Genomic DNA, 21974 nt, shown 5'->3' on the forward strand with positions numbered 1-21974 from the left:
ACATTCTGTCTGTGAAAAATAACATCCCTTCCCCTATCACTGTTTCCTTTGGTACAAGTTTTGATGATAGAAATGAATTCAAGCACTTGCTGAGATAACTAAGGGACAAATATAATGGGATGTTCATCAGGGTGTGTGTTAGTTGCAGTAAACATGAGCAGATTAAACTCAAACTGATGATCTAATTAAAGAAACTGCAAACCTAACAGTATTTTTACAGCAGAGACAATATGCAAAGCAAGCAGGCAGCAGCAGCGCATTCAAAGTGGACCTTGATTGGATGTGAGCATTTTGTAATATGTTTGCAGGTTTTAAAAAAAAAAATAAAGAAAAACTTGTGCTCCATTTACGCCAATTCAAGCACATATGCAGATGACAGAAAGTAGCATCTGCAGCCATCATGTTTAACTGTGGTCAGTGAATTCTTAAACATACTTGGCCAGTCTCAGGATTTAAGATCACGACCCCACATGTGAATATCAAACAAGGAGGAGTGGCAGTTTCACAAGGTGTCTTGTAATTGTACTTCAGCCAATGAAGATAAAATATATAATTGAAATAAAGAAAAACCTAAAAAGAGGCTTGCTGTGTCACAGAAAGTGGATATCAGCTTTCCAGTAAGTGTGACACAATGAACTGCCATCTCTGTAGCCTGGCACATCTCTCCCTGTTCCACCTGTATATTCACTGAGGGGAGCAAAATGTTTTTATCAGTGAAAAGCGACTGCACATGAAAATTTAAGTGAGGGTCATGGCAACATGCTGGATCAAAATAACTACACACTTATTCATTGGGATTGTCAATACGTTATGGAAGCTTTTTTTTTTTTTTTTTTTCACCAATGACATATGACTGTAATTAAATAACAAACTAAACCATCTTAGATGTGAATCCATAAGAACTGCTTGCATTCGCTGACATGCAGGTGTTGCATCAAGGCAGGCTTCACTTGCTAGAAATGATCAAGTGTGTGAGTGTGAATCTCATCCGGACTCATTAAACTTCCAGAGTAGCTGACACCACAGTGGTTCTTGTAGTTGCAAATGAAATAAATGATGTCAGTGACACATTCCTGTGGCACCACCCTCACAAATGTTCATACTGGAGCACTTCGACCTGCTGCGGCTGTCCTTCCTAATCTAAAGGCCACCAGACAGGACACACCCTTCACGAAGCCTTTAATCTTAATGTTTCAGAGTTGGACTGTGGTTATGTCTCTGGGGTTATCAGATAGCGAGGATTCTATTAGAAATATTTGATAGGATTGGGCTACAGACACCTCCAAAAAAAAAAAAAAACCCTGTATGAGGACTGGAATCCCCATCTCAGTCACTCTCAACACTAAAGTCAACTGTAAACAAACCTGTGCTTGTGCTTAAGCTGGAATGAAGTTCGGGAAATTCAACATATACCCAGTAGTGTTAAAGTTTACTTTGCTGCAAACTCTAGGCATCCAACCTTCAGGGGACGCAGACAAGCTTTGAAACACCACCACCACTCCACCTCCACTGCCAACTCATTACACCTAAGCATTTTCCTTCATGTTCCCAGTTCTCCCAATGCACCGTGCACCACACAAAAGATCTTATTTGCTGTACTTCCACCCACAAAACCACGTATGGCTGTAAGGTAGCGCTTGTTCGTTAGAACCCGAGACGCTGTGAAGTTCCTCCTTAACATGTTCCCACATGCAGGTTCCCCATAAAATACCAGCTTAAAAAAATGTTTAGGTTTTCAAGATTTAATTTCCTCCTATGGAGTGATTAGTTAGTTTCTGTCTGTGTATTCTCCAGCATTTGTAGTTGTCAAACATTTAGACTCTTTCTTTACCTTCAGCTCCAGTTCCATTATTCATTTTTACTTATCAAACATCAGTTAAATGTTTGTCGGTATATCTTACAGGATTTCAATAATACCAGAGCAATGATTCAAAAAGTCCTGAGTTTGAGTACAGTTAGCTGTTCTAGTGGTCTTCTTTCCCTCTCCTCCCCAGCATTTAGGAGTTTGTGAGTCTCTACATACTAACCCAACATAATAGTCCAAATACTGTAAATGGAAGGAAGTGTATTTGCCATTAACAAAATTTACTGCGTCTGCACAGAAGTGGAAGTGTGATGCTGATGTGACTGAACTCTAATATGATTGTGTTTGTTCAGCAATTGCAACCTTTTAGTTGCAACATTTGACACGTTTATGACTTAATGTAAATCCTCATTTGAGCTGAAAAAAAAAACCAAAAAAACACTGCAGCGGTGATGCAGTCTTTACCTCTATACACTGCCAGTGCGTTTTTGCCCCCATCAAAGCTTTACAGTAGCTCTAATGTTCTTAGATAATAGATTTTACCTGAGGTAAAGCGGTGTCCTTAAGCTTAAGCAGCACTCACAAGTACCAATAAACTGAGAGTTGCCTATCCCTGCATCAAGAACACAGTTGTACTATAGTTTAGTTTCATGCAATGACACCAGATGCTTAAACATACTTTTGGTATTGCCATTTTTTCTTGCTAATCTACATCTAGACAATTACACATCTTTTCCTTTCAGCAATGGCCCAAATTTCTCATTGCAATTAGATCTTTAAAACAAAACAAAAAAAAATCTGAAAATGGCCCTAAAACGAGTACTTCAGTACCTACCTAGCCACTGTGATTTTAGGCAGATGCCAGCAACATAAGGGTTATGATTCTCTTAAGCTGGTAAGAATAATGTTATCAATTTTATATCTGTCACAATACATTTTAAAAAGTACAAAAAGAAAAAAAAAAATTAGTCCTGACATGTGGTGGTGTGCATTTCTAAGCCAAAGTCAGATTAATAGGGTCCATATAGAGAAACCTTTAACTTTAAACTAGAACTATATGTGTCATAATCAGAAAGGCTTGAACAGACTGAACTTTTGAAGTAATGAATACATTTCAGAGTTGTCATCCTAAATTTAGCCAGTAGAATCAAAAAGACATTTTCTGTCAAACATCAACACTGTCTGTTTTGTGTCAGTGTTCAGTGACAGATCTGTGTGTGTCTCCATTTGAAGCCTGGAAATGGCAAAGTTGTAAATTTAGCTGAATATTTTATGTAAACCTGTTGTTGCTGTGAGAGAGTGATGTGCGTTTCTCCTGTTAGACATTTGGACAGTCTGTTCTTGGCTGGTGCTGTTTGTGTCTTGTAGCTAAGCGATGACACAATCTGGATGTCAGACCTTGGGTGTAGGTGTAGCTGCTTGTAACTCAAGCCTGATAATCCAGTGCTGTGCTCTGAGGAAAAGTCAGCTAAACTTTCCTAAAAGCTCATCTTTTTATGTAGCCTACCATCCTCAGTGCTCGGTGGAGAAAGCAAGGTGAGAAACAACAGTCTCACATTACCTTGAAATAGAGCATTTTGCTTCAGATAACAGAGTCAGAACAGGAGGGGAAGAGCATTAGATAACGGTTAAGGAGAAGAAGGAGCGAGAAACCAGGGAGGCAGGCAAAACATGCATGCAAGTGTGTAAGTGAGTTCTGGCTGGATTAGGCCTGCTTGCTATGGATAAGGGAAGGCAGAGGGACGGAATCAGTAGTAAGGGAGAAATGAAGAAAAACTGCAAAGCATGCCACATTAGATGGGTATAGTAGGAGATCTGTAGAGGATCAGTCAGGAGTAAGAGAGAGAGAGGGAGGGGGCCTTATGGAAGTGAGGGAGAAGCCAAAGGAGCTTAGTTAAGGAGCTTAGTGGAGGTAGGTTAGCTCTGAAGATGTGCTGTTTAAAAAAATGAAGGGAAAGGGGACCAGTGACCGGTGTCAAATCCATCTACTGTGACATTAGCATGCCTCCCAACTCCACCCTCCCTCCACCCCTCTCTGTCCCTCAGGTTGTGTGTCTTTCATTCCCCCCATCTAGGCATTTTCCAGGTAGACTCCGTGCTCGTCCAATCTCACATAATACTGCCTTTTGATTGGCTCAGGAGCGTGGTCATTGTGACAGTGTAACGGCACATTTAACAGAAGCTACAACAGTCACACACAGCACTTTGGGAAACAAGCGCCTCTTTTTTCCCCCTTTTAATTTTACTTGAAATGATGGGATTGATAAGTAAACATGAAAACGTGCATGCTGTTTCGATGTTTACTAGAGGAGGGGACGAAAGAGGATGAGGACGTTCAGTTCATGGGTGTAAAAACAAACAAACAAACAAACTGGAAACAATTCAGCACTGAGAAAACCCCTCCAAGTGTCTCCATCTAAGAAGCTGTGCAACAATGGAAAGCAATGCCCTCATTTACCTGCCTTTGAACTGTTAACACTACTCATACATCCCAAACTAAAAGTACATTACCTAGTACAGACAATGACCTGATAACTGGCCACTAGAAACAACCTGTTTTTATTCTTAGAGCAACATCTTTGGGGAAGGAGAAACAAAAGTCTGTGGAAAACTATTACAACATTGTTCATTTAATTTTGTGAAGGGAGACACATAATGAGATGGTAATGTGTGAACACAACAGAACAGAAAGGCTTTTGCTCCTTGACAAATCTTTGGAGTTGCTACTAAAAAGACTTTTTGTGCAATGTGGATCTATAACAATTGCATAAGGAGAGAGAGAGAGAGAGAGAGAGAGCGAGAGAGAGAGAAATGAGAAAATACATATTGCCCTCTGGCAGACTCGTGAAGGTGACTTGAAGGAGCTGTTCCATTTTAGCACAAATTTCTTTCTCCTCCTCCTCTTCCACCTCCTCCAGTCCCTACCGGCCTAACACACAACAGTTAGCAAAGAGACGCTTGCTTCAAAGTGCTGCTCACACCGTTGCTCTCTGCTGTGGCCAGAAGGATAGTGCCACTTTGATGCCAACTAGACGGCCTACCTAATCCTCCTTTGCCAGACTGAGTTTGGAGAGGATCAACGGTAAATTGTTTTAGAGGGGCTGCCCCTTCTCCCCACTAACACCCCACCCTCCAAACCACACTCAGGGCAGCAGTGGCGCCAGCTCGGTGCAAAATGGCAAGTTGATTTTTCCACGGCTGGAGAACGAGGACTCACATGGTATCCCTATGGAGCAGCATAGTGGGGAAATAGAAAGTACAACAAAACATTAACACAAACACACACATGCATGCACGCACACACGCACATGCGCGCACACAAACACACGCTTGCGCACAAACACACACGCACGCACACACACACACACACACACACATGCATACACAGCTCCATGTGCATGCTTGCACCCATCTGTGGTGTCACACGTAGACAAACGTACACAAATCCACCCATGGGAACACATGTTATTCTGAAAGTGATACCAAAGGACTAATGGCATGCACTGCTCACGAAACGTGTGTGTCACGGTGTGTGAGCAAACCAGTCTACCAAGACTCTAGCAGAGATTCTGCGGTTCTCATCTAATCAACTATTTAAATCCAGATTTCCATCAGCATACTGTAGGGTTAGAAATGTGCAGTATCAGATGTCCACTGCCTTAGTTACTTCCAGTGCAATTTATATGAAATTCCTGTCTTATATAATGACATATTAAAGACCAGATTTTAGTAATGATATTGAATTTTGACCAGTTTAGGCTATTTCAAGGTTATAGCTCCAGTTGGGAATAATAAAGACAGATAATGGAAGCAATGTGTGCTAGTATCCATGAACTGGACTGTATAGAAATATTTTTAACAGTTCTGGAAAAGGAAAAGCCTCTGGGGCTCACACCAGCCCCCCACCCCTTAAGGTTAAAACCCACCAACCAACAGTTAGAGATGCTGAAGGTCAGACAGGACCCAGGGTTGGGCGTGGGACAGTAAGTGGTTAGTGACAGGTGTTAATACGTGGGGGGAGTTAAGAGTAGAGTTAGCGGCAGGGAGGGAAGGTACTTAGTAAAAGCAGGTGAGATGAGCTGCAGGAGGAAACTGAGCATCTGAAAACAGGGCCTGGTTGAAAGACCAAAAGCAAAGAATTCCTCTGAGTCGATGCTTAACTTTTACAACGAGGAACCTGTACAGTATCATATTGGGTCTGACAAGAACAGCAGCTATAGATCTCTCACTCTCCACCCGTCCCTCTTCCACTCCAACTATGCAAAAATGATTTTAAAACATCAAAGCTGGTATTAACGTCTCATTTCCCTATGCAAATGCAAAATGTAAAAGAAAAAAAAGCTCTTCATTTCACCCTGCCTCTTTCATTTTCAGTGGAAATCGTTGCTGCCCCCTTGAGACAAAGCCCGATGCGCAGTTTTGGGGAGAAAACGGGTTAGGGGATCCTGGGGGGTGCTCCGCATTACCAAAACAAACCATTCAGCAAACAAACAATTAGACACTCATGAATTATGGACGAGTTATCTAAAATAGCAATAAAAACAAGGAGTGGGGATTCGTGGAGCGATTGCTGAGCTAACGAAACGTATGTCAGGGTGTTTCTAAACAATCAGGCAGTGGAGTAGTATGGGGGGGCGTATCTCTGTGTGCCTTCCTGTACACATGTGTATTAACATGTGATCTATCCTAGTGATTTGACACATTTGTGTGGACCAGTGCAGATGAGCGACGGAAAACAAGGTAACACTGAGAAGCGTGGGACAAAACAGAGACGAGAGTGAAGGTAGGAAAGGTATCTACCAATCCACAACGTGTGATTGTGCATCAGCCATTTTGTTTGTCAATTTGTCCTGAGCAACATCCATTATTCACAGCCCTGAGTTTACCTCTCACAGACGCGCACAGTCCATGCAGCAATGATCCAGGAGGATATACTGAACACCAGCAGAACAGTTCCTGGACAGATGGTCATGAGGGTCTTCATGACAAAGCGTGTGTTGAAGTTGATCTTGTTGAGGGCGCCGATGCTGCGAGACGAAGCATCCGTGAACAGCTTGCTGTGGAGTAACATGACCCTGCCGATCAGGTAGAGCCTCAGGAACATGGGGATGGAGAGGATGATGTCCACGTCAGCGTCGGCCACCGACGGCGTGTAGGTAAAGGCCAGCCGTGCTGTCCATGTGAACACGTACTGGCCCGGGATGGGATGGATGGCACACACCAGCAGCTCCAGCACGATGAAGAAGATCCGCTCATAAGTCATGGCTATCCTCCAATCGTCCGCACCATTGTCGACCATAAACAACTGAAGGAAAACAAACACCAAGTACTTGTGTTAGTATTATCTTCCACACATTCCTTTTTAGTTTGCCGTTTCTCATTTTTATATCATCTACAGCCCAACAGACCTTCAATGTATCTGTCATTCCAAACTCCGAGTTACAAAGTTGTGAGACAAGTAATATTTGGCTACAAACTTATTATTATTAGTATCACAGTGTTATAATGATCAATTAAATAAATATATTTACATGCAAACACTCCTTTTTTATTTACAATACATACAACATTTATCATAAACACATTTATTATTATCAGTAGAAATGAACTGTGGCTGTCATCATTATCACCGCACGTAATGAATAATTATTTTATTCATTATTTTCTCTGTGATGGACTCACCTGGATTTCCCGGGCATGGTACATTATTATAAGACCGAGCAATATAACAGTGGAAAGGCTGATAAGGCATTTCAGTGCAAATGAGTATGAAGATTCCTATGGTGAGAGAAAAAGATAGATAGAAAAAAAATATTAGAAGTAGCCATGTCAGACTAAAATAACTAAAAATAATTCACACTTTCTTATTACAATTTCATCTTATATATAAGAATGATTGCAATAATGACTTATCACCAATGATTTCTGAATTGTATATTACTACATACAGTAGCAACAAGGTGAAATGAGGTAGTTCAGCAAAATAAGTGGAATTCAAGTCAAAGCTGGGATTATTTACTTTAAATCAACGTTTCTTATCAGCTACCTTTAAAAAGATAAGCACTATACATGTCCCCAAATAAACATACGCACTGACATACTGTAACTACATGTGCACAAAAGCACTATAGCTAGACACACACAGAAGGAATCACACAAACACACACACACACAGAGCTTATTAGTTTAAAAGTCTAACTGAGGCCAGATAATGGGGTTTTACACACAAACAGCAGAGTCAGGATGTTGCTAAACAATGCAGCTGCAGGTGTAGGTGCAGCCTGATATTATCTATGGACACTGTTCCCGACCAGCTAAACTACCAATTAATCAAGGCCCAACACTAACAGGGGGACTTTCTATTTAATGGTAGGTACAGAAAAGGCAAGGCTAGCATTAGCAGGGGGAGGGTGGGGGTTAGTGAGCATTGCTGGGGATAAATCGGCAAGCTACTGTAGATGATAGTGCTGCAGTGTTGTGTGTGAGCGCCTGTGTGTGTGTGCATGCACATTGGGGGGCCATAGATCTTTGAAGTGCAAACCTGTACAACTCAAGTCCTCCTGTCTGTAATTGCACAAGGCCATTTGATAAATAAATTCAACAGCCAATGTGTAAAAATGCTGCTCTGCAGCAGGCTAATGATTTTAGGGTTGTCGGTATTGCAATGACAAATGAATAACGAAGACAAGAACTGGAAACATCACTCGTGATCATCAGCGTGATGTCAGTGAGAGCTGCTCACTATTAGTCTGTCCTTCGGTGGTCCATATTACAAAATGTATTTTTAGCTATCAACTAGATTGCTTTGGCCCTCAGGTCAGCAACACGTTCTCAAGACGTTCTAATGTCTCAAATTGTTTTGAGAAGTCCCTGGTGAAATAACATTGAGTAAACCAATTAATCCACCTGCCAGAGGTTCAAGGAGTTTTGAGTCCCAATGCTCACTGCCTCTTAACGTGTTTCACTCCTTCAGGGCTCAGAAAATCGTGGCTGAGCCTCGAGTGTGTGCTCTGTGCTGTGACATGAGACGGAAAACGGACCATCAGCAGCACATGCTACTTGTCTGGTGTGTGTGTGTGTGTGTGTGTGTGTGTGTGTGTGTGTGTATCGGGGGGGTCATACCACTCAGAGATAGGAGATCACTACCATTTTAGCTTAGGTCAGCTTGATGAATGAACTCCACCCCACTCAGTAACAGTAACAGAAAAACCTATTGACTATCTTAAAACCTCATAAATCATCCTATAGATTACCACACTGACTAAGTATATTGTCAAGACAGACAGCTAGGAAGACACACACGCACGCACGCACGCACGCACGCACGCACACACGCACACACAGAGAGAGAGAGAGAGAGAGAGAGAGAGAGAGAGAGAGAGAGAGAGATTAACTATAAATTAAATTAATTACATTTTAAAAAATCCGAAACAACTGGGAACAATTAATCCCTTTTGAACAGAACCCATCTTACTGGTGGTTTGTACATTTTAGCCCTCAACATTTGAATCACTTGCACAGATTAAACCTGATGACAACTAGATAGCAAAATCGTTGCCCAGACATTTTAGATGTCAGCAGACATGCAACATTTTTGACAGTGCAGGTGATGAATAAAAGCTCTTTTGCACGGTTTTAAACGTAGGCTGTCAAGACATCCTTGAAAGCTGCAGGACTTTAAAAATGGCCCCTTTTCCCAGCTGCAGCATTGTGCAATAATAATGTAACAGTGACAGTAAAATAAAGATGACAAAATATTCATCTTAAATGTAATTAGACATGCTGGAAGCCCCTTTCCTTGCAGTGGGACGCGATACGATGTGCTTTTCTGGAAGGAGAATGAAACTCTTATTCTTTGGTGGTTTGCAAGCAAAGAATGACTGTAGCACTGCCACCACCCACCTATAAAACTAACTCTGCATTATAAAAAAAAACCTGTGTCCTAGTTGTAGTTAAGCCTGATTCTTTTCAGTTTTTCTCCACCTTTAAAGATTACTTATCACAGACTTTTCGTGACTGCACAAACCAATTAAGCAATCGCACCACTAGATCATACTGAATCTTTCAGCTTTTCCACATTGCACTTTTAGCTAATAAAACACAATTATAATCTTTCATGTCTTTGGCACCAATGATCAAACCTGCATAAAGATCAGGAGAAACTTTGGCTCATTCTCAGACAGCTCAGACATATTAAAACATTTCATGATAATGTCTTTCTTTTGCCAGTGGATCTCCTGGTGGTGTGTTTCAGTGCTTTTTAACTTGTTTTGTTTGTACCGCCCATATATGTTCCACATTTATGAACCTGCTCTTCATCCTTAACACCCGTCCAGAAAAAAACAAAAACATAAGTCTGTGAGCTAAAGTGATGAATTAAGCTTAAATTCACACAGTTTGAAATGGGATTAAACAATTAGAGGAGATCGATAAAGCCATGAGTCCAGTTCAGTCTCCACGCAGATTGTACTGATTGAAATATGGTCTTGTTTCCAGAGATGAAGGACACCTGTTCTGTGACCTTGTACAATGGATGGCAATTTTAAAGGAGTAAAATGGTTTTAGGAGCTGCTCTGAGTAAATGATTTACTTCCATAAAAAAAAATAAACAAAGACAGCAGACCTGATTAGCTGAGGCCTGGTCACCATGACCCTAAATCCAAACTGCCTGCTAAGTGTGTGTGCCATTTGGTCCCACAGCCAGTCTGGAGGATCTGCAACTTCATTCCCATTTTAACTCCTATCAACGTCTCCATCTCCATCTGAGATATGTTCCTCTCTCCATCCTCTCCTGCTGTGAGCCAGTGGTTTTAGGCTTTAAAGGCAGTGACAGCCATATAGCCTGATGCCAATATTGAACATTGTCAACACGAGACCAAGAGTCACTGAATTATTGAAGAGAAACCTTTAAAAAGCCAAAATGTGAGCTCTGATCCGGGCTTATTAGTGCTTTTTATTTGTCTTTGAGCAGCATTCCCAACACCTTTGTTAGATAATGTATGTCAGTGTCTCTGCTAATAATCGCTCTTCATAAACCCGACAGCTGCCAACCCCACACAACTCAAAGATTAACAATGGCTGTGACAACACACACACTCTCCCACTCATGCATCACACACCCTACCTTAGTGTAAACCCCCCATGACAGCTCCGTCTCTGTCACCATGACGACGATCCCAAACATCCCAAAGATGAGCGCGTAGTCGCTGAGCCGCTTCCGCTTCTCAAACAGCGCCCTCCTGTGGCCGAGCTTGTAGCCAATGTCCCTGTTCTTCTTCTGCGGCGCCCTGCCGCCGCCGCGCCGGCTGCCCTCCCGGACCAGGCTCTCGTTGGACGCCTTGCTGTGGTCTTCGCCGCCGTTGCCCTTGGACACCACCACCTCCAGACCGGAGCTGTGCAGAGTCTGCAAGGGCTGCGTCTCCGAGTCGAGCTCCGCGAGGTTGCGGCGCGACGAGGACGCCAGGCTGCCCACTAGTGGTCTCACCACTCCGCCATTGTACTTGCAGGTGTTCATGGCTATCTGAGGGAGTCGGCCGCTGCTCTCGGAGAGGGAGGGCTTGGATCCAGCATGGCTCAGCTTCTTCTGCTCAGTAGTGGCCTGAGAACAGGAAGAGATAAGTATAAATACACTTTTCTGACAACAAGAAGAGAGTAAAAACTGTCAACAGTAGGCTGAAGACACACAGACACACACACACACACAGAGGTTTGGACTTTAAATAGATCTCTGATGTGGGAGTTTCATCTCCGTGGCTCTGGAGAGAGCAAAGAGAGGGAAGGATCTTGCAAAACGGTTTTGATTAGAAAAGCAGACAGATTTAGAGCTCAGTGCCACTCCCAGAGATCAACAGGCCCTAAAACCCAAGGTATTGTTCTTCCAGTGTGGTTATTGCTTATTAAGAGTAGTTGGAGACTCTGTGTGTGTGTGTGTGTGTGTGTGTGTGTGAGGACAAAAACCTGCTATTTATCTATAGTTAAACCACAACAGTCAAGACCTCCCTTTATTTGACAGCATGTTTCATGTGTACCAGCATTTCCTTTAAGAAAATAGCATCACATTTGGATGGCTCAAAAACAGATAAATAATAGATGGAGTTTGATGTATAAATAAAAGCACATAACCAATGGTGGACCCTACAAAGAGCAGAAAATTGAATCGTTGCACTGCACAAATTTAGATCTAAATAATTAATGCTCGACGTGACCCTGTTCCCTGTCAGAGAAACGCTCTTCCCCTGCAGAGATGAGCAGCGGTCGTCCCAAAAGAGAGCCCAGAAGGAGAAAACATGGAAATCTGGTGTGCCACCGAGAACAAATGTGAGATTCCCAGTATTTCAAGAGGAAAAACAAAAGAAAGCTTTTTTTTTTTAAAACTCAAATGATACTGTCCTGCATGTGTCAGCTGAGGTTAAAAGGAACTTAAGGACAAATTGCTTAACACTTGCATATTTAGCATATAAAGATAATGTTCAACCAATAAATTGTATATTTTGTCCTGTCTAGGTGCAATGAGATAGGAGAGGATTCCTTAAAGGTTTTTTAAACACCTTTTAATACATTTAAATCACGTCATGTTTATGTTTTCTAACCCAGTACTGTGAATATTGTACATCCAGTCGTCTGTCGTTTCAGCTTTTCTTGGCAGTGTGTGTTTCTGTCCGGGTTACACAGGCAGAGGCTGTAGAGCAGTCACCCCAGAAGTGTCTGTCTTCCTGTCTATCCCCTGCCCTTCAGGGACTGGGTAGATTATTATAATGAGTTATGAAAACTTCACATGGAACAGTGCCTTTTCCAAAACAAGTTGGGGGGTGTGTGATTGCACTACTGGCCTTTTTTGTTGGCCTTGACAAAGCATGCCTAATGCTTTTAAATGTGCTGGTGGGAATAAAGAAGGTCGGCCCTAATGGAAATTTACTAACTTTGGTCCTGTGATGCTATCGCTTTGCGCATATTGTGGCTCCATGAGAACAGAACTAAAGGTTAAGGATTAGTGGAGCCCATAGTGTTTCTAATCCCATTTTCTGTATTAAATTGCTTTTTAATCTGTGCCATTAGGACCCCTCTACATTTCTGAAGACTGTGCAGTGAGTGAACTTTTGGTTTGAATGACAGGAAATACTGTATAAATAGATGCTGATATGCCTGTAGTGGTCCAGATGTTGTGCTTTAAAGGAGGATAAACACACAACAGGGAGTGCTGCATTTAGGTAAGTCGGTTCCAGTTAAACTAAATAAAGAACATGTTTCTTCAAGATGTGAGTGGATTAAAGTGTTTTATGACTGATTTTCCCCCGTCTGAATTCTTGCAATTTACTTACTAACAAGTATTCCTACATATTTAATTGTTTCACCGCAAAATAAAAGTTTTGATGACAGTGGTGACATCCCAGGATCACGGATAGCTTATAAATATGACAGATCAATATCAAAATTATCACTGGGAAACAAAGATGTGCACAGACTTGACAAAAATGGTGTGAAATGATGTTGGTTAATCAATGCACGCACTTAAAAGTTTTTATCAGTGCATAAATAGCTGGATTTTGCCAGCATTAGGAACTACAGTAGATCTCTTAGTCTCTTGACTGTTGAATCTTCAACAAAACTGTACCAAGAAACTACAAAATATCAAAATCCCTTTGGTTTTTAGTGTCACAACATGATGTCGTTCATTCTGAGAAGAGAGTTTCCTTCTTTTATGTAGAAAGAAAAAAGTCCTGCCCTGAATCTGGAGTATTTTCAGTTCTGAGATGCTTGATATGCAAATATGAGTCCTGGACTACAATATCAGAAAAATCCAAGACAACTACTTCAAACAAAGGTTGTGCATGATTTTTAGATTGTTTATATTTTTTTTGTACATTTATAGGAAATGAGCATATTGTTATTGTATATCTTACTATTATCTTACCACAGCATTGTACTAGTATAGCATTAGAAACTACTTTCAACTGAAGCCTTTTATTACATAGACTAACACTAATTTTACAAAAGTTTTAATTAAACGGCTTAAATTTGTCCCTTGTACACATCCATCCATGCCAGAAGCCATTTGGGAAGCAGTATATTGCTCAAATTGTACAACTAATGGCCAACCTGCTCTTCTACACGCTAAAGTTAAAGGCATCCGACAGATCTTTGTCAGATCATCATCAAACTGACCCATTTCTTTTTAATAACATGCTCCAACACAGCTTAGGACCATTTCTTATCGTTCCTTAATAGTGACTTTTCTGACACTCATCCCTTTTATGTGAGTGCTGTTGAGCAATTTTAAGTTTCATATTTACATTTCACAAATGACTGTAAACCAGGATGTATGGCACAAGATACAAGACCACAGCAAGTCAAATAACATAATACACCCAAATATTGCTTGTGTAGGTTCAGTGTGTGGATTCACAGATAAAAAGCAGAAAATATATATTGTTACCAAGAAACATTAAAAAATGAAGCCCCCAATTTTGGTTTCCACTGACCTATTATGTGATGATAAATCAGGACATGTAGCCATGTTTCAGCACCCACAGGACAAAACAGGAGTCTGAGATGGAAAAGGAGAACATTGCAGGAAGTGTTGCTCCAGTAACATAAATGAACAGGATTAATGATGGGTACCGGTTCTGCAGGGCTGCTGTTACATCCCCAGCTTTAGTTACTTGTTTCTGGTGATCATTCATCACCAAACCAGGCCAGTATTGACCCAAGTATGGGCCCATGTCCACCAGTCCGTTTGTGTGAACACTGACTCACATGTTTCTGCACTTCTACACATCAAAGAAAGATTTAGTGGATAAGACGCCAAATGAACGAGAGAACATCACTGCAGTTATAAGGGGAGAGAAACAAAACTCAATTTACAAAATATTAAAATGTTTACCTCTGTAAAAGTGAAGAATCCTACACAGACGTTGCAGCAGGAGTCCTCATATACCATTTGAAAACCTCAAAGCACTCAATCACCTCTATACTCCTGCCCACTTAGCCGACTACACAAGCTCCTACACTTTGTGAATTTCCTCAGCAACCAGACTTAGCCACTGCAGCTGAAGGACACAGTGGGCCAGCGCTGCCCCTGATGCCCCCACAGAGGAGACACGGGAAGGCCTGTCCAGCCGACCAACGGCTCAATTTCATTCTGAATGGCACGCAGCACCCAAGCTTTATGAAATGGAGCCTCATAATCAAATTGAAAAGCCTCAGTGCAGAACAGTTTAAATGAAGGCGAGTCTCCACCTCACTCTGCTCTCTCTTACTGTCTCTCTCCTCAGCCAGCTCAAATCTAATAGAAAATTTGCTTTTATACCCTAAAAATGGAATTGTGCATTAGAGAATCAAATGTGTTCAATTTTGTGTGTGTGTGTGTGTGTGAGTTTGAGCATGTGGGTGCCAGTCTGTTTAATTATGTGTGTGTGGGTGGGTGGACGTGTGTGCTAGTTGAACAAGCTGAGCCAGGAACTGGATTAGGTCGGATACTAACGCAGACAGCGTGCAGCAGTGAAACAAGCACAAGGAGGAATTGTTTGAGAAGATCCACGTGTATGTGCAAAATCTGTGAACAGGGGACGGATACTGATGAGGCTAACATAAAAGGACGATCACTAAAGAGAAAAGGGAGGGGGAAAGTGTCAAAATAAGGCAGAGATCTAGAAATGGAGGCAACATGAAAGATAGAGGAGTGAAGAAAAGATAAATGAAAGAGAGGGAGGACAGCTCCCTGTGGGTGTCTCTGCCAGCCCCCGGAGTGATTGAGAGCTGCAGGCTACACTCTCCAGTTTGTCCCTGCACACTAGATGCTGTCACATTTCTGTGACAGGCCAGCAGGCAGCACGGCTCCTCGGTCCATCCCTGACCAGCATGGGGATCATTACTCAGCGCAGGTAAAGACAGAGGAAATCCACAGGCTGCAGACCTGCATTCATAGAGGAAAATCCTCCTTCAGGTCTCTCCGTGTGCTGTGGTGATGGAAACAAACTATATTTAATGCGGAATCTTGTTAGCGCACCAAATGTTCAAATGTGAATAGCACAGATATTTATATCATGTCTTAGGAATAACACCGTAAATAAAAATGTGTCACCTTTATCTAAGTAAAATACTATTTCCTCACAGGAGTAGAAAGGAGTGTGTGTGTGTGTGCTGAATCTTATCACCATATACTTCATGTCTTTATATCTCTGTAGGGATGTCTGTGGTTAAATAATGTCTGCTTCTGTGGGATAAGTTGAAGCGATTATAAGTGCTTCATGAAGACACGAGGATCCTAGAGATTGAAGAGGCAGCCGATACTTTTCACAGAATATTCTCACACTGACTTCACATGTCTGGTACAGTCAGTAAGTGTACGGACAACGGCATGATATGTACCGAAGTGAGCAGCTCGTGTGTCGTCGTGGGACGAGACTGACCCAATAGAAACCATGACCTATTAGAAGCTGTGCAGCTGCAGATATCAGAAACATCTCACGTCATGCATGCTACACATACTGTTCTTATGTTGCTGTGACATGAGACTTGATGTGATTTATGTTTTCACTCAAACTGTGTGTTACTTTTTATTTTCCAATGAGCCCTTTAGTAGCTTCAAAGTTGCTTTTACCTGGTTGTGTTATAGAAAAATATACAGTTCTTTGACTTATTTTCAATGAAATGATACCTGCCATTAGTTTAGATTAGATTTTACAAACATATGCATAATGATAGCGAAAACAGTGCTGCATTTGCAATATTAAAGATACAGTATGAGTCAAAAATAGAATCTTTTGATTGATTTTAAAAAAAAAAGTGCAGTGTTTGTTTCACAGCGTTTTTTGCTATTGTGAATTAGCAAATGTGTTTTCTTTTTTAGGTAAATTATAACTCTCGTTTTTGTTTTTCTATTTCAGTTGTTGTAATGAAAACCAAAATGCTAGCTGTTTCATATGTGTTACCTCACTATACAATTATCTTTCTATACAAAGGAATACTACTCTAACTGTAAAAATATTAATTAAAAAATCTTTTATGACCACCACCTCGACCAGTAGTGTCTTTTATATTAAAAATTGTTCCCAAGGTGAAAACCCAAGTAGAACAAAATGCAACAATAAAATTTACACAATAAATTGTGACAAGTCCAGCACTGCAGTAGGTTCAGGGATGTTATATCTTATACTGAGGCAAACAACTAGACTTAAAATATGGGACAATAGTATTAAATCAGAGAAAAAGATTAGATTCTTTTGCTGTTTAGTGTTGGCATCACGCACAGATTGCATTCATGAATCATCTAAATCATGATATGGCTGTAATTACACACACTAATAATAAAACAGAAGAAAAAACTATGAGCTAGATTAAAAAATAAAAACATCTGCTTTCAAAACAACTAAATGATACATGCCGGGTTAGGGCTGCATACAGCTGCTACTGTACATGTGTGGTGTCAAATTAAAAAAATATCACCTTTAATTCTCTGTCAACATCACTGTTTGAACATCGACTTTCCACACAAACTGTGGGTAAACCGATGATGGTTGGAAACAAAAGCTCAGCTTGTCCTCTTTCTTCATCCTTCAAAGAAGAATTAAAGAAAAAAAAACAAGTAGCCCAAAACAAGCCAAAGCCTCCATGGAGCATGAAGACACAGGTCCATGCCTCTGGGTACGTGTTATTGTTAGGACTAATAACACATTGTGTTAAACAGACACACAATCCCATTATAATGAAGCCTCAACAAAGTTACTGCATGTGAGTGTGTCTCCTATTAAACTAGGTCCTGGGGAGATCGGGGCTAGAACTATGGAGGAGGGGAGCTACTTTCCCTGTGGGACACACACTCCTTCACTGGGGACAATTTTAATTTCCAGTCAAATTAAGGTGGGGGTTGTTAGAAACCTGATTTATAGATCAGGGCTATAAAGGATGGGCTGAAAATGGTTAATAACCTGAACCTTGATATTGGTGATGTGTGTCTCAGATCCCCTAATTACTGTAGCTGCCCACCAACCTCTGACACGCAGAATGAACCAACACTCCACTGCAAATAAAACTGAACCACTTGACATGTGCTAATGGTAGATTTAGGTGTCCTGTTAGACTTATAACAGAGGTTTTCAAACTGTGCAACCACCTCCTCAGCGAGAGAAAAGTGTGTCAACCCTACACTTCGTTTTGTATTTCTGATATCCATGAAATACATGGCCATATATCATGGAAGATGATACTTTTATCTCAAGAAGTTGCCCATGAATAATTAGATTTGGAAGTCCCCACCCTCTGCATCTGCAGTACTCACTAATGCAGATTATTCGGGAAAGTTGTCATTTAACCAAAGACAGTTACCCAGACAAAGACTTATGACTTGGAAAATGGCCAGCAGTGCCACTCAAAGCTCAGTAAGTTTGTCTGCACTCAGTAATGGCACAAACCGCTCATAAATAACACAACAGCGATAGTTGTATGTATGCATAGAAGAGTTTTATAGGCAAAACTCCAATGTATGAACATGAACAGGTTTCAATTTTCAGAAAAACTGAATGAACCAAACAACCACTTTAGTTAAAATGGATTTAAATGTACAGCTGCTGTCTATTATTTATCAATAACAACAACACTACTACTATGCAGAATACCAATAGGAAGAGAAGTACATTTATTCCATCATTTATTTTATTTATTTAATGTCATTTTCACATATTTTATTTTTCCCCAGAAAATTCTTTGATTCTAAAAATTTGTATTGATGAAAGTATTTTTTGTTGAAAATATAAACCCGTACTTCATCATCATTCTTCATTAAATTATTTTACAAGTCTATTATAGATTATATCTCACATCTGCTATTCTATTGATGATGATGATGTGTGGACACTGCGATGGACTGGTGACCTGTCCAGGGTGCACCCCTGCCTTCCACCCGAGAGAGAGCTGGGATAGGCTCCAGCAGATCCCCGTGACCCTGAGCCAGGAAAAGCGGGTATAGAAAATGGATGGATGGATGGATGGATGGATGTGTGGACACCTTCATAAAACCCACTGCTTCAAGTTTGAGGTTACAGATGGAAATGGGACTGGAAGAGCATTTCAGCACAGCACTAATCAGCTCCCTAAAGCATCCTCTTTATTTTGCTAATCAACAGTATTGCCCCATTCGACTCCATAGACTCCCATTATGGCTGATTGCTTAATTGATGCCAGATTTGTGCTGATAACCCCCTCATAAAAAGGCAGGCACAGTCCTTGACACATTCCCACACACACACTGACGTATGAGAGGAGGTTCATAGCAGAAATCATACTTACTCTCACACTCATTTGGAAAACATCTTGGCCTAATCATCCTAATGTGACTGACATATAACACTTTTCAAATGAACATTAAACATCATTTCTCCAAATAATTGTGCATATATAAAATAAATAAGATAAATATTAAATAATTAGCATTTGCTGGATATGCTTTTGAGAGACATGTCAGGCTGCCCACATATGAGGCTTTGGAAAGAAAGTGTTTACTGCCAAATTTCTTGGAGATATGTTCATACAGAACAAAGTATATGCAGAATTCTTAGTTTCGGCATATCTGTACAAATGTTCACAGTGCGATTAAGGTTTAAACAGTGGTATTTTCCTCTTAAATATTAAAATACTAAATGCTTTATGTTAAGTATAGAGCAGTACAATTTGGTTACATTAAAGTAGCTAAACCTTGTAGTAAGGAACATTAAATAAGGATTCAAATCAAAGCCACCAGTGTTAAAGACATATACACTCCAACACCCACCACAATAGAATATTTGTGAGATATTGTCTGTATTTCGATTAACTGTAACACTAGTATAATAGATTTGTACATGAATTAGTACTGTAGTATTCAATGCAAGCCACTGTGATAGTGTACAGTATGTGCAACAGAATGTGAGTGTGTGAGAATGACAGTATATGTGAAAATATAGTAGTGTATAGATGAGATACTACAACAGCGTGTGTGTGTGTGTGTGTGTGTGTGTGTGTGTGTGTGTGAGAGATAGCCTATTATGGAGAGGATCACTGTTTCTGTGAGAAATTGTACTGGTAAAGAGCGCAGCTGTGTGTGTGAGGACAAAAACCTGTGAAAAGGTGTGACAAACAGTATGGGAGAGTATAATTGTAACCACTTCAGTGTACATATACATACCCTCCACTGTCATTCACATGTATAATTGGCCACTCTTTTATGTTATGAGTACAGTTATGTGTTGGAGACAATAGTGTCTATGATTGTGTATGTAAGAGGGCAGAGTAGTGTGTGTAGGAGAGTAACTTTATGTAACATCATGCAAGAACAAGTGTGATTTATGACCAAAGCCATGACCTTTTTAACATTTTTTTCAAACCTGGCCAGTAATGCATGTGGTCACAACCAGACACACTCACAACCCCCAACACACCAAACCACAAAAGCTGGAACCGTAACTTAGTCTATGTGGACCAAACAATCTTCATTATGTGACTATTCCCCTGGCGGCTATTTCACATCCCAACGCGAGCAGTGGCCATAGATTCCCCGCAGAGATGATGTCCTATAAGTGCCCCATAACCCACAATGAAATCCCACCATCTTTACCTCTCATCAAACTGCAGTCACTATTGTGAGACTCAACAATGGTAGCGATGCATGAATGGCACCATCTGACAACTTTTATTTTCATTGTGAGGTGATTGTAAGTCATTTTAAAATGAGCTCTCTGTAAATTCAGGCTGAGGCAGTTTCTTTCTTTCCCCCATGGCAAAAACATCAATAGCTGAGAGAGAAGCCAGGACAACCTATAGCACAGGACAGATCGATACTGCAACAAACTCAGTAAAGATTGACTGGAGAGTTCCCTGGAAACATCCCGCTTCAGATTTATGATGAGGGGAGGACACATGCCAACAGGAGAAGCTAAAGGACAAGGGGAAGAGAAAGAGAGAGTGATGGGGCATTGGAATAATTATTTTTTTGCATTTCAGGGTCAAAGTGAATTCTCACCATTGTTTTAAGGAGAATATCTCAATTTTAATTAGCAATGAAAAACCTTAATAGGTTTTGTGCTTGTGTGTGGTTTTCTGTGGAATAATAAACACAAATAAAAAATGAATTGACCAAGTTCTCCGCCTGCGTTATTCTGAACAACATTCTGCTTTATTTCCCACATCCTAGATATTTTCCTCTCTATAATAAAACCTTGTTGCGAGAGAAGAGAAAAAATGACCTCTACTGAAGCAGACAGTAAATGTTTGACATTCCAATGGGAAATTTACTGAAATTGTGACAAGATGAAATGAATAGATTTCAGGTGTGATTGCTCCTTCATTCTAAAAGACGGTATGTCAACCTGATACAGCCTGTTCTGACTGGTGCAATGCTCTTCCACTGACTCAGGCTAATTGAATATCCTTATCTGGATCTAACCCTCCTTTTTTCTCTGGTAAAGTGAAAGAGGCCAGCAGGAAGAGGAGCACATTCACCCAGAGAAGATTTCAGAGAAAATGTAACACACACACACACACACACACACACACACACACACACACACACACACACACACACACACACACACACACACACACACACACACATATATATACACTTACTGTACTTTACTGCGATGCGAGTAACCTTGTAAACCATGAACAGACACTGTACTACAGTCAGGAGTAGCTGTCTTTCATGCAACTAGTCTATTACATCTTATATGATAAAAGTTCTGGGAATTGTACTAACAGCCTCAAGCTACAGTTTCCCTCTGTGATTTTTTTTTTTTTTTTTTTTTTTTTTTTTTTTTGGTTATGAAATTAAGTGCTGCAGTTTTCTAATACCCCCTGGGCTCTTTAGTGTAAATTGATTCTATTTAAAAAAAGCTTTTCTTTCAGTCTGCCAGAGAAGAAGAGGTGGCTGGGGAGCACAAACGAGTGATCGAAAATGGACTCTGAAAGAAAGAGAGGGGAGTGACATGGGAGGCAGCTTTGTTCGGAGAAAGGGTTAAAGAGAAAATGGCAGTGATGGGGGCAGGGCGGGGGGGGGGGGGGGTGCAAGAGTGCTGGCTCATTAAGAGGTTAACAGTCAGAGGGAGGCCTGTAATGCTGTAATGGAGCCGTTGTATGCAATCTACTATACACAGAGAGCCACACACCATAGAAACCACCAACATACAATAAAGAAAAACAG

The 21974-nt window shown here is 40.8% G+C and overlaps 1 protein-coding gene across 3 annotated transcripts in view; it reads right to left on the bottom strand.

The window, feature by feature from the left end:
* The window catches only part of kcnn1a (potassium intermediate/small conductance calcium-activated channel, subfamily N, member 1a), a 70279-nt gene that overhangs the window by 11905 nt on the left and 36400 nt on the right, over positions 1 to 21974 (bottom strand). For 2 of the 3 annotated variants that reach the window (XM_026312591.1, XM_026312593.1), the window contains exons 2-4: positions 10929 to 11402; positions 7487 to 7582; positions 6691 to 7109 (exon numbers count right to left, since the gene is read on the bottom strand). In XM_026312591.1, coding sequence (XP_026168376.1) covers positions 6691 to 7109; positions 7487 to 7582; positions 10929 to 11402 — 989 coding nt within the window. Of the gene's footprint in view, positions 1 to 6690; positions 7110 to 7486; positions 7583 to 10928; positions 11403 to 14283; positions 14368 to 21974 lie in introns of those variants that run through there. The other variant, XM_026312592.1, reaches the window with a different exon arrangement.

Source organism: Mastacembelus armatus, chromosome 17 (assembly GCF_900324485.2).
Source record: "Mastacembelus armatus chromosome 17, fMasArm1.2, whole genome shotgun sequence".
Lineage (NCBI taxonomy): Eukaryota > Metazoa > Chordata > Actinopteri > Synbranchiformes > Mastacembelidae > Mastacembelus > Mastacembelus armatus.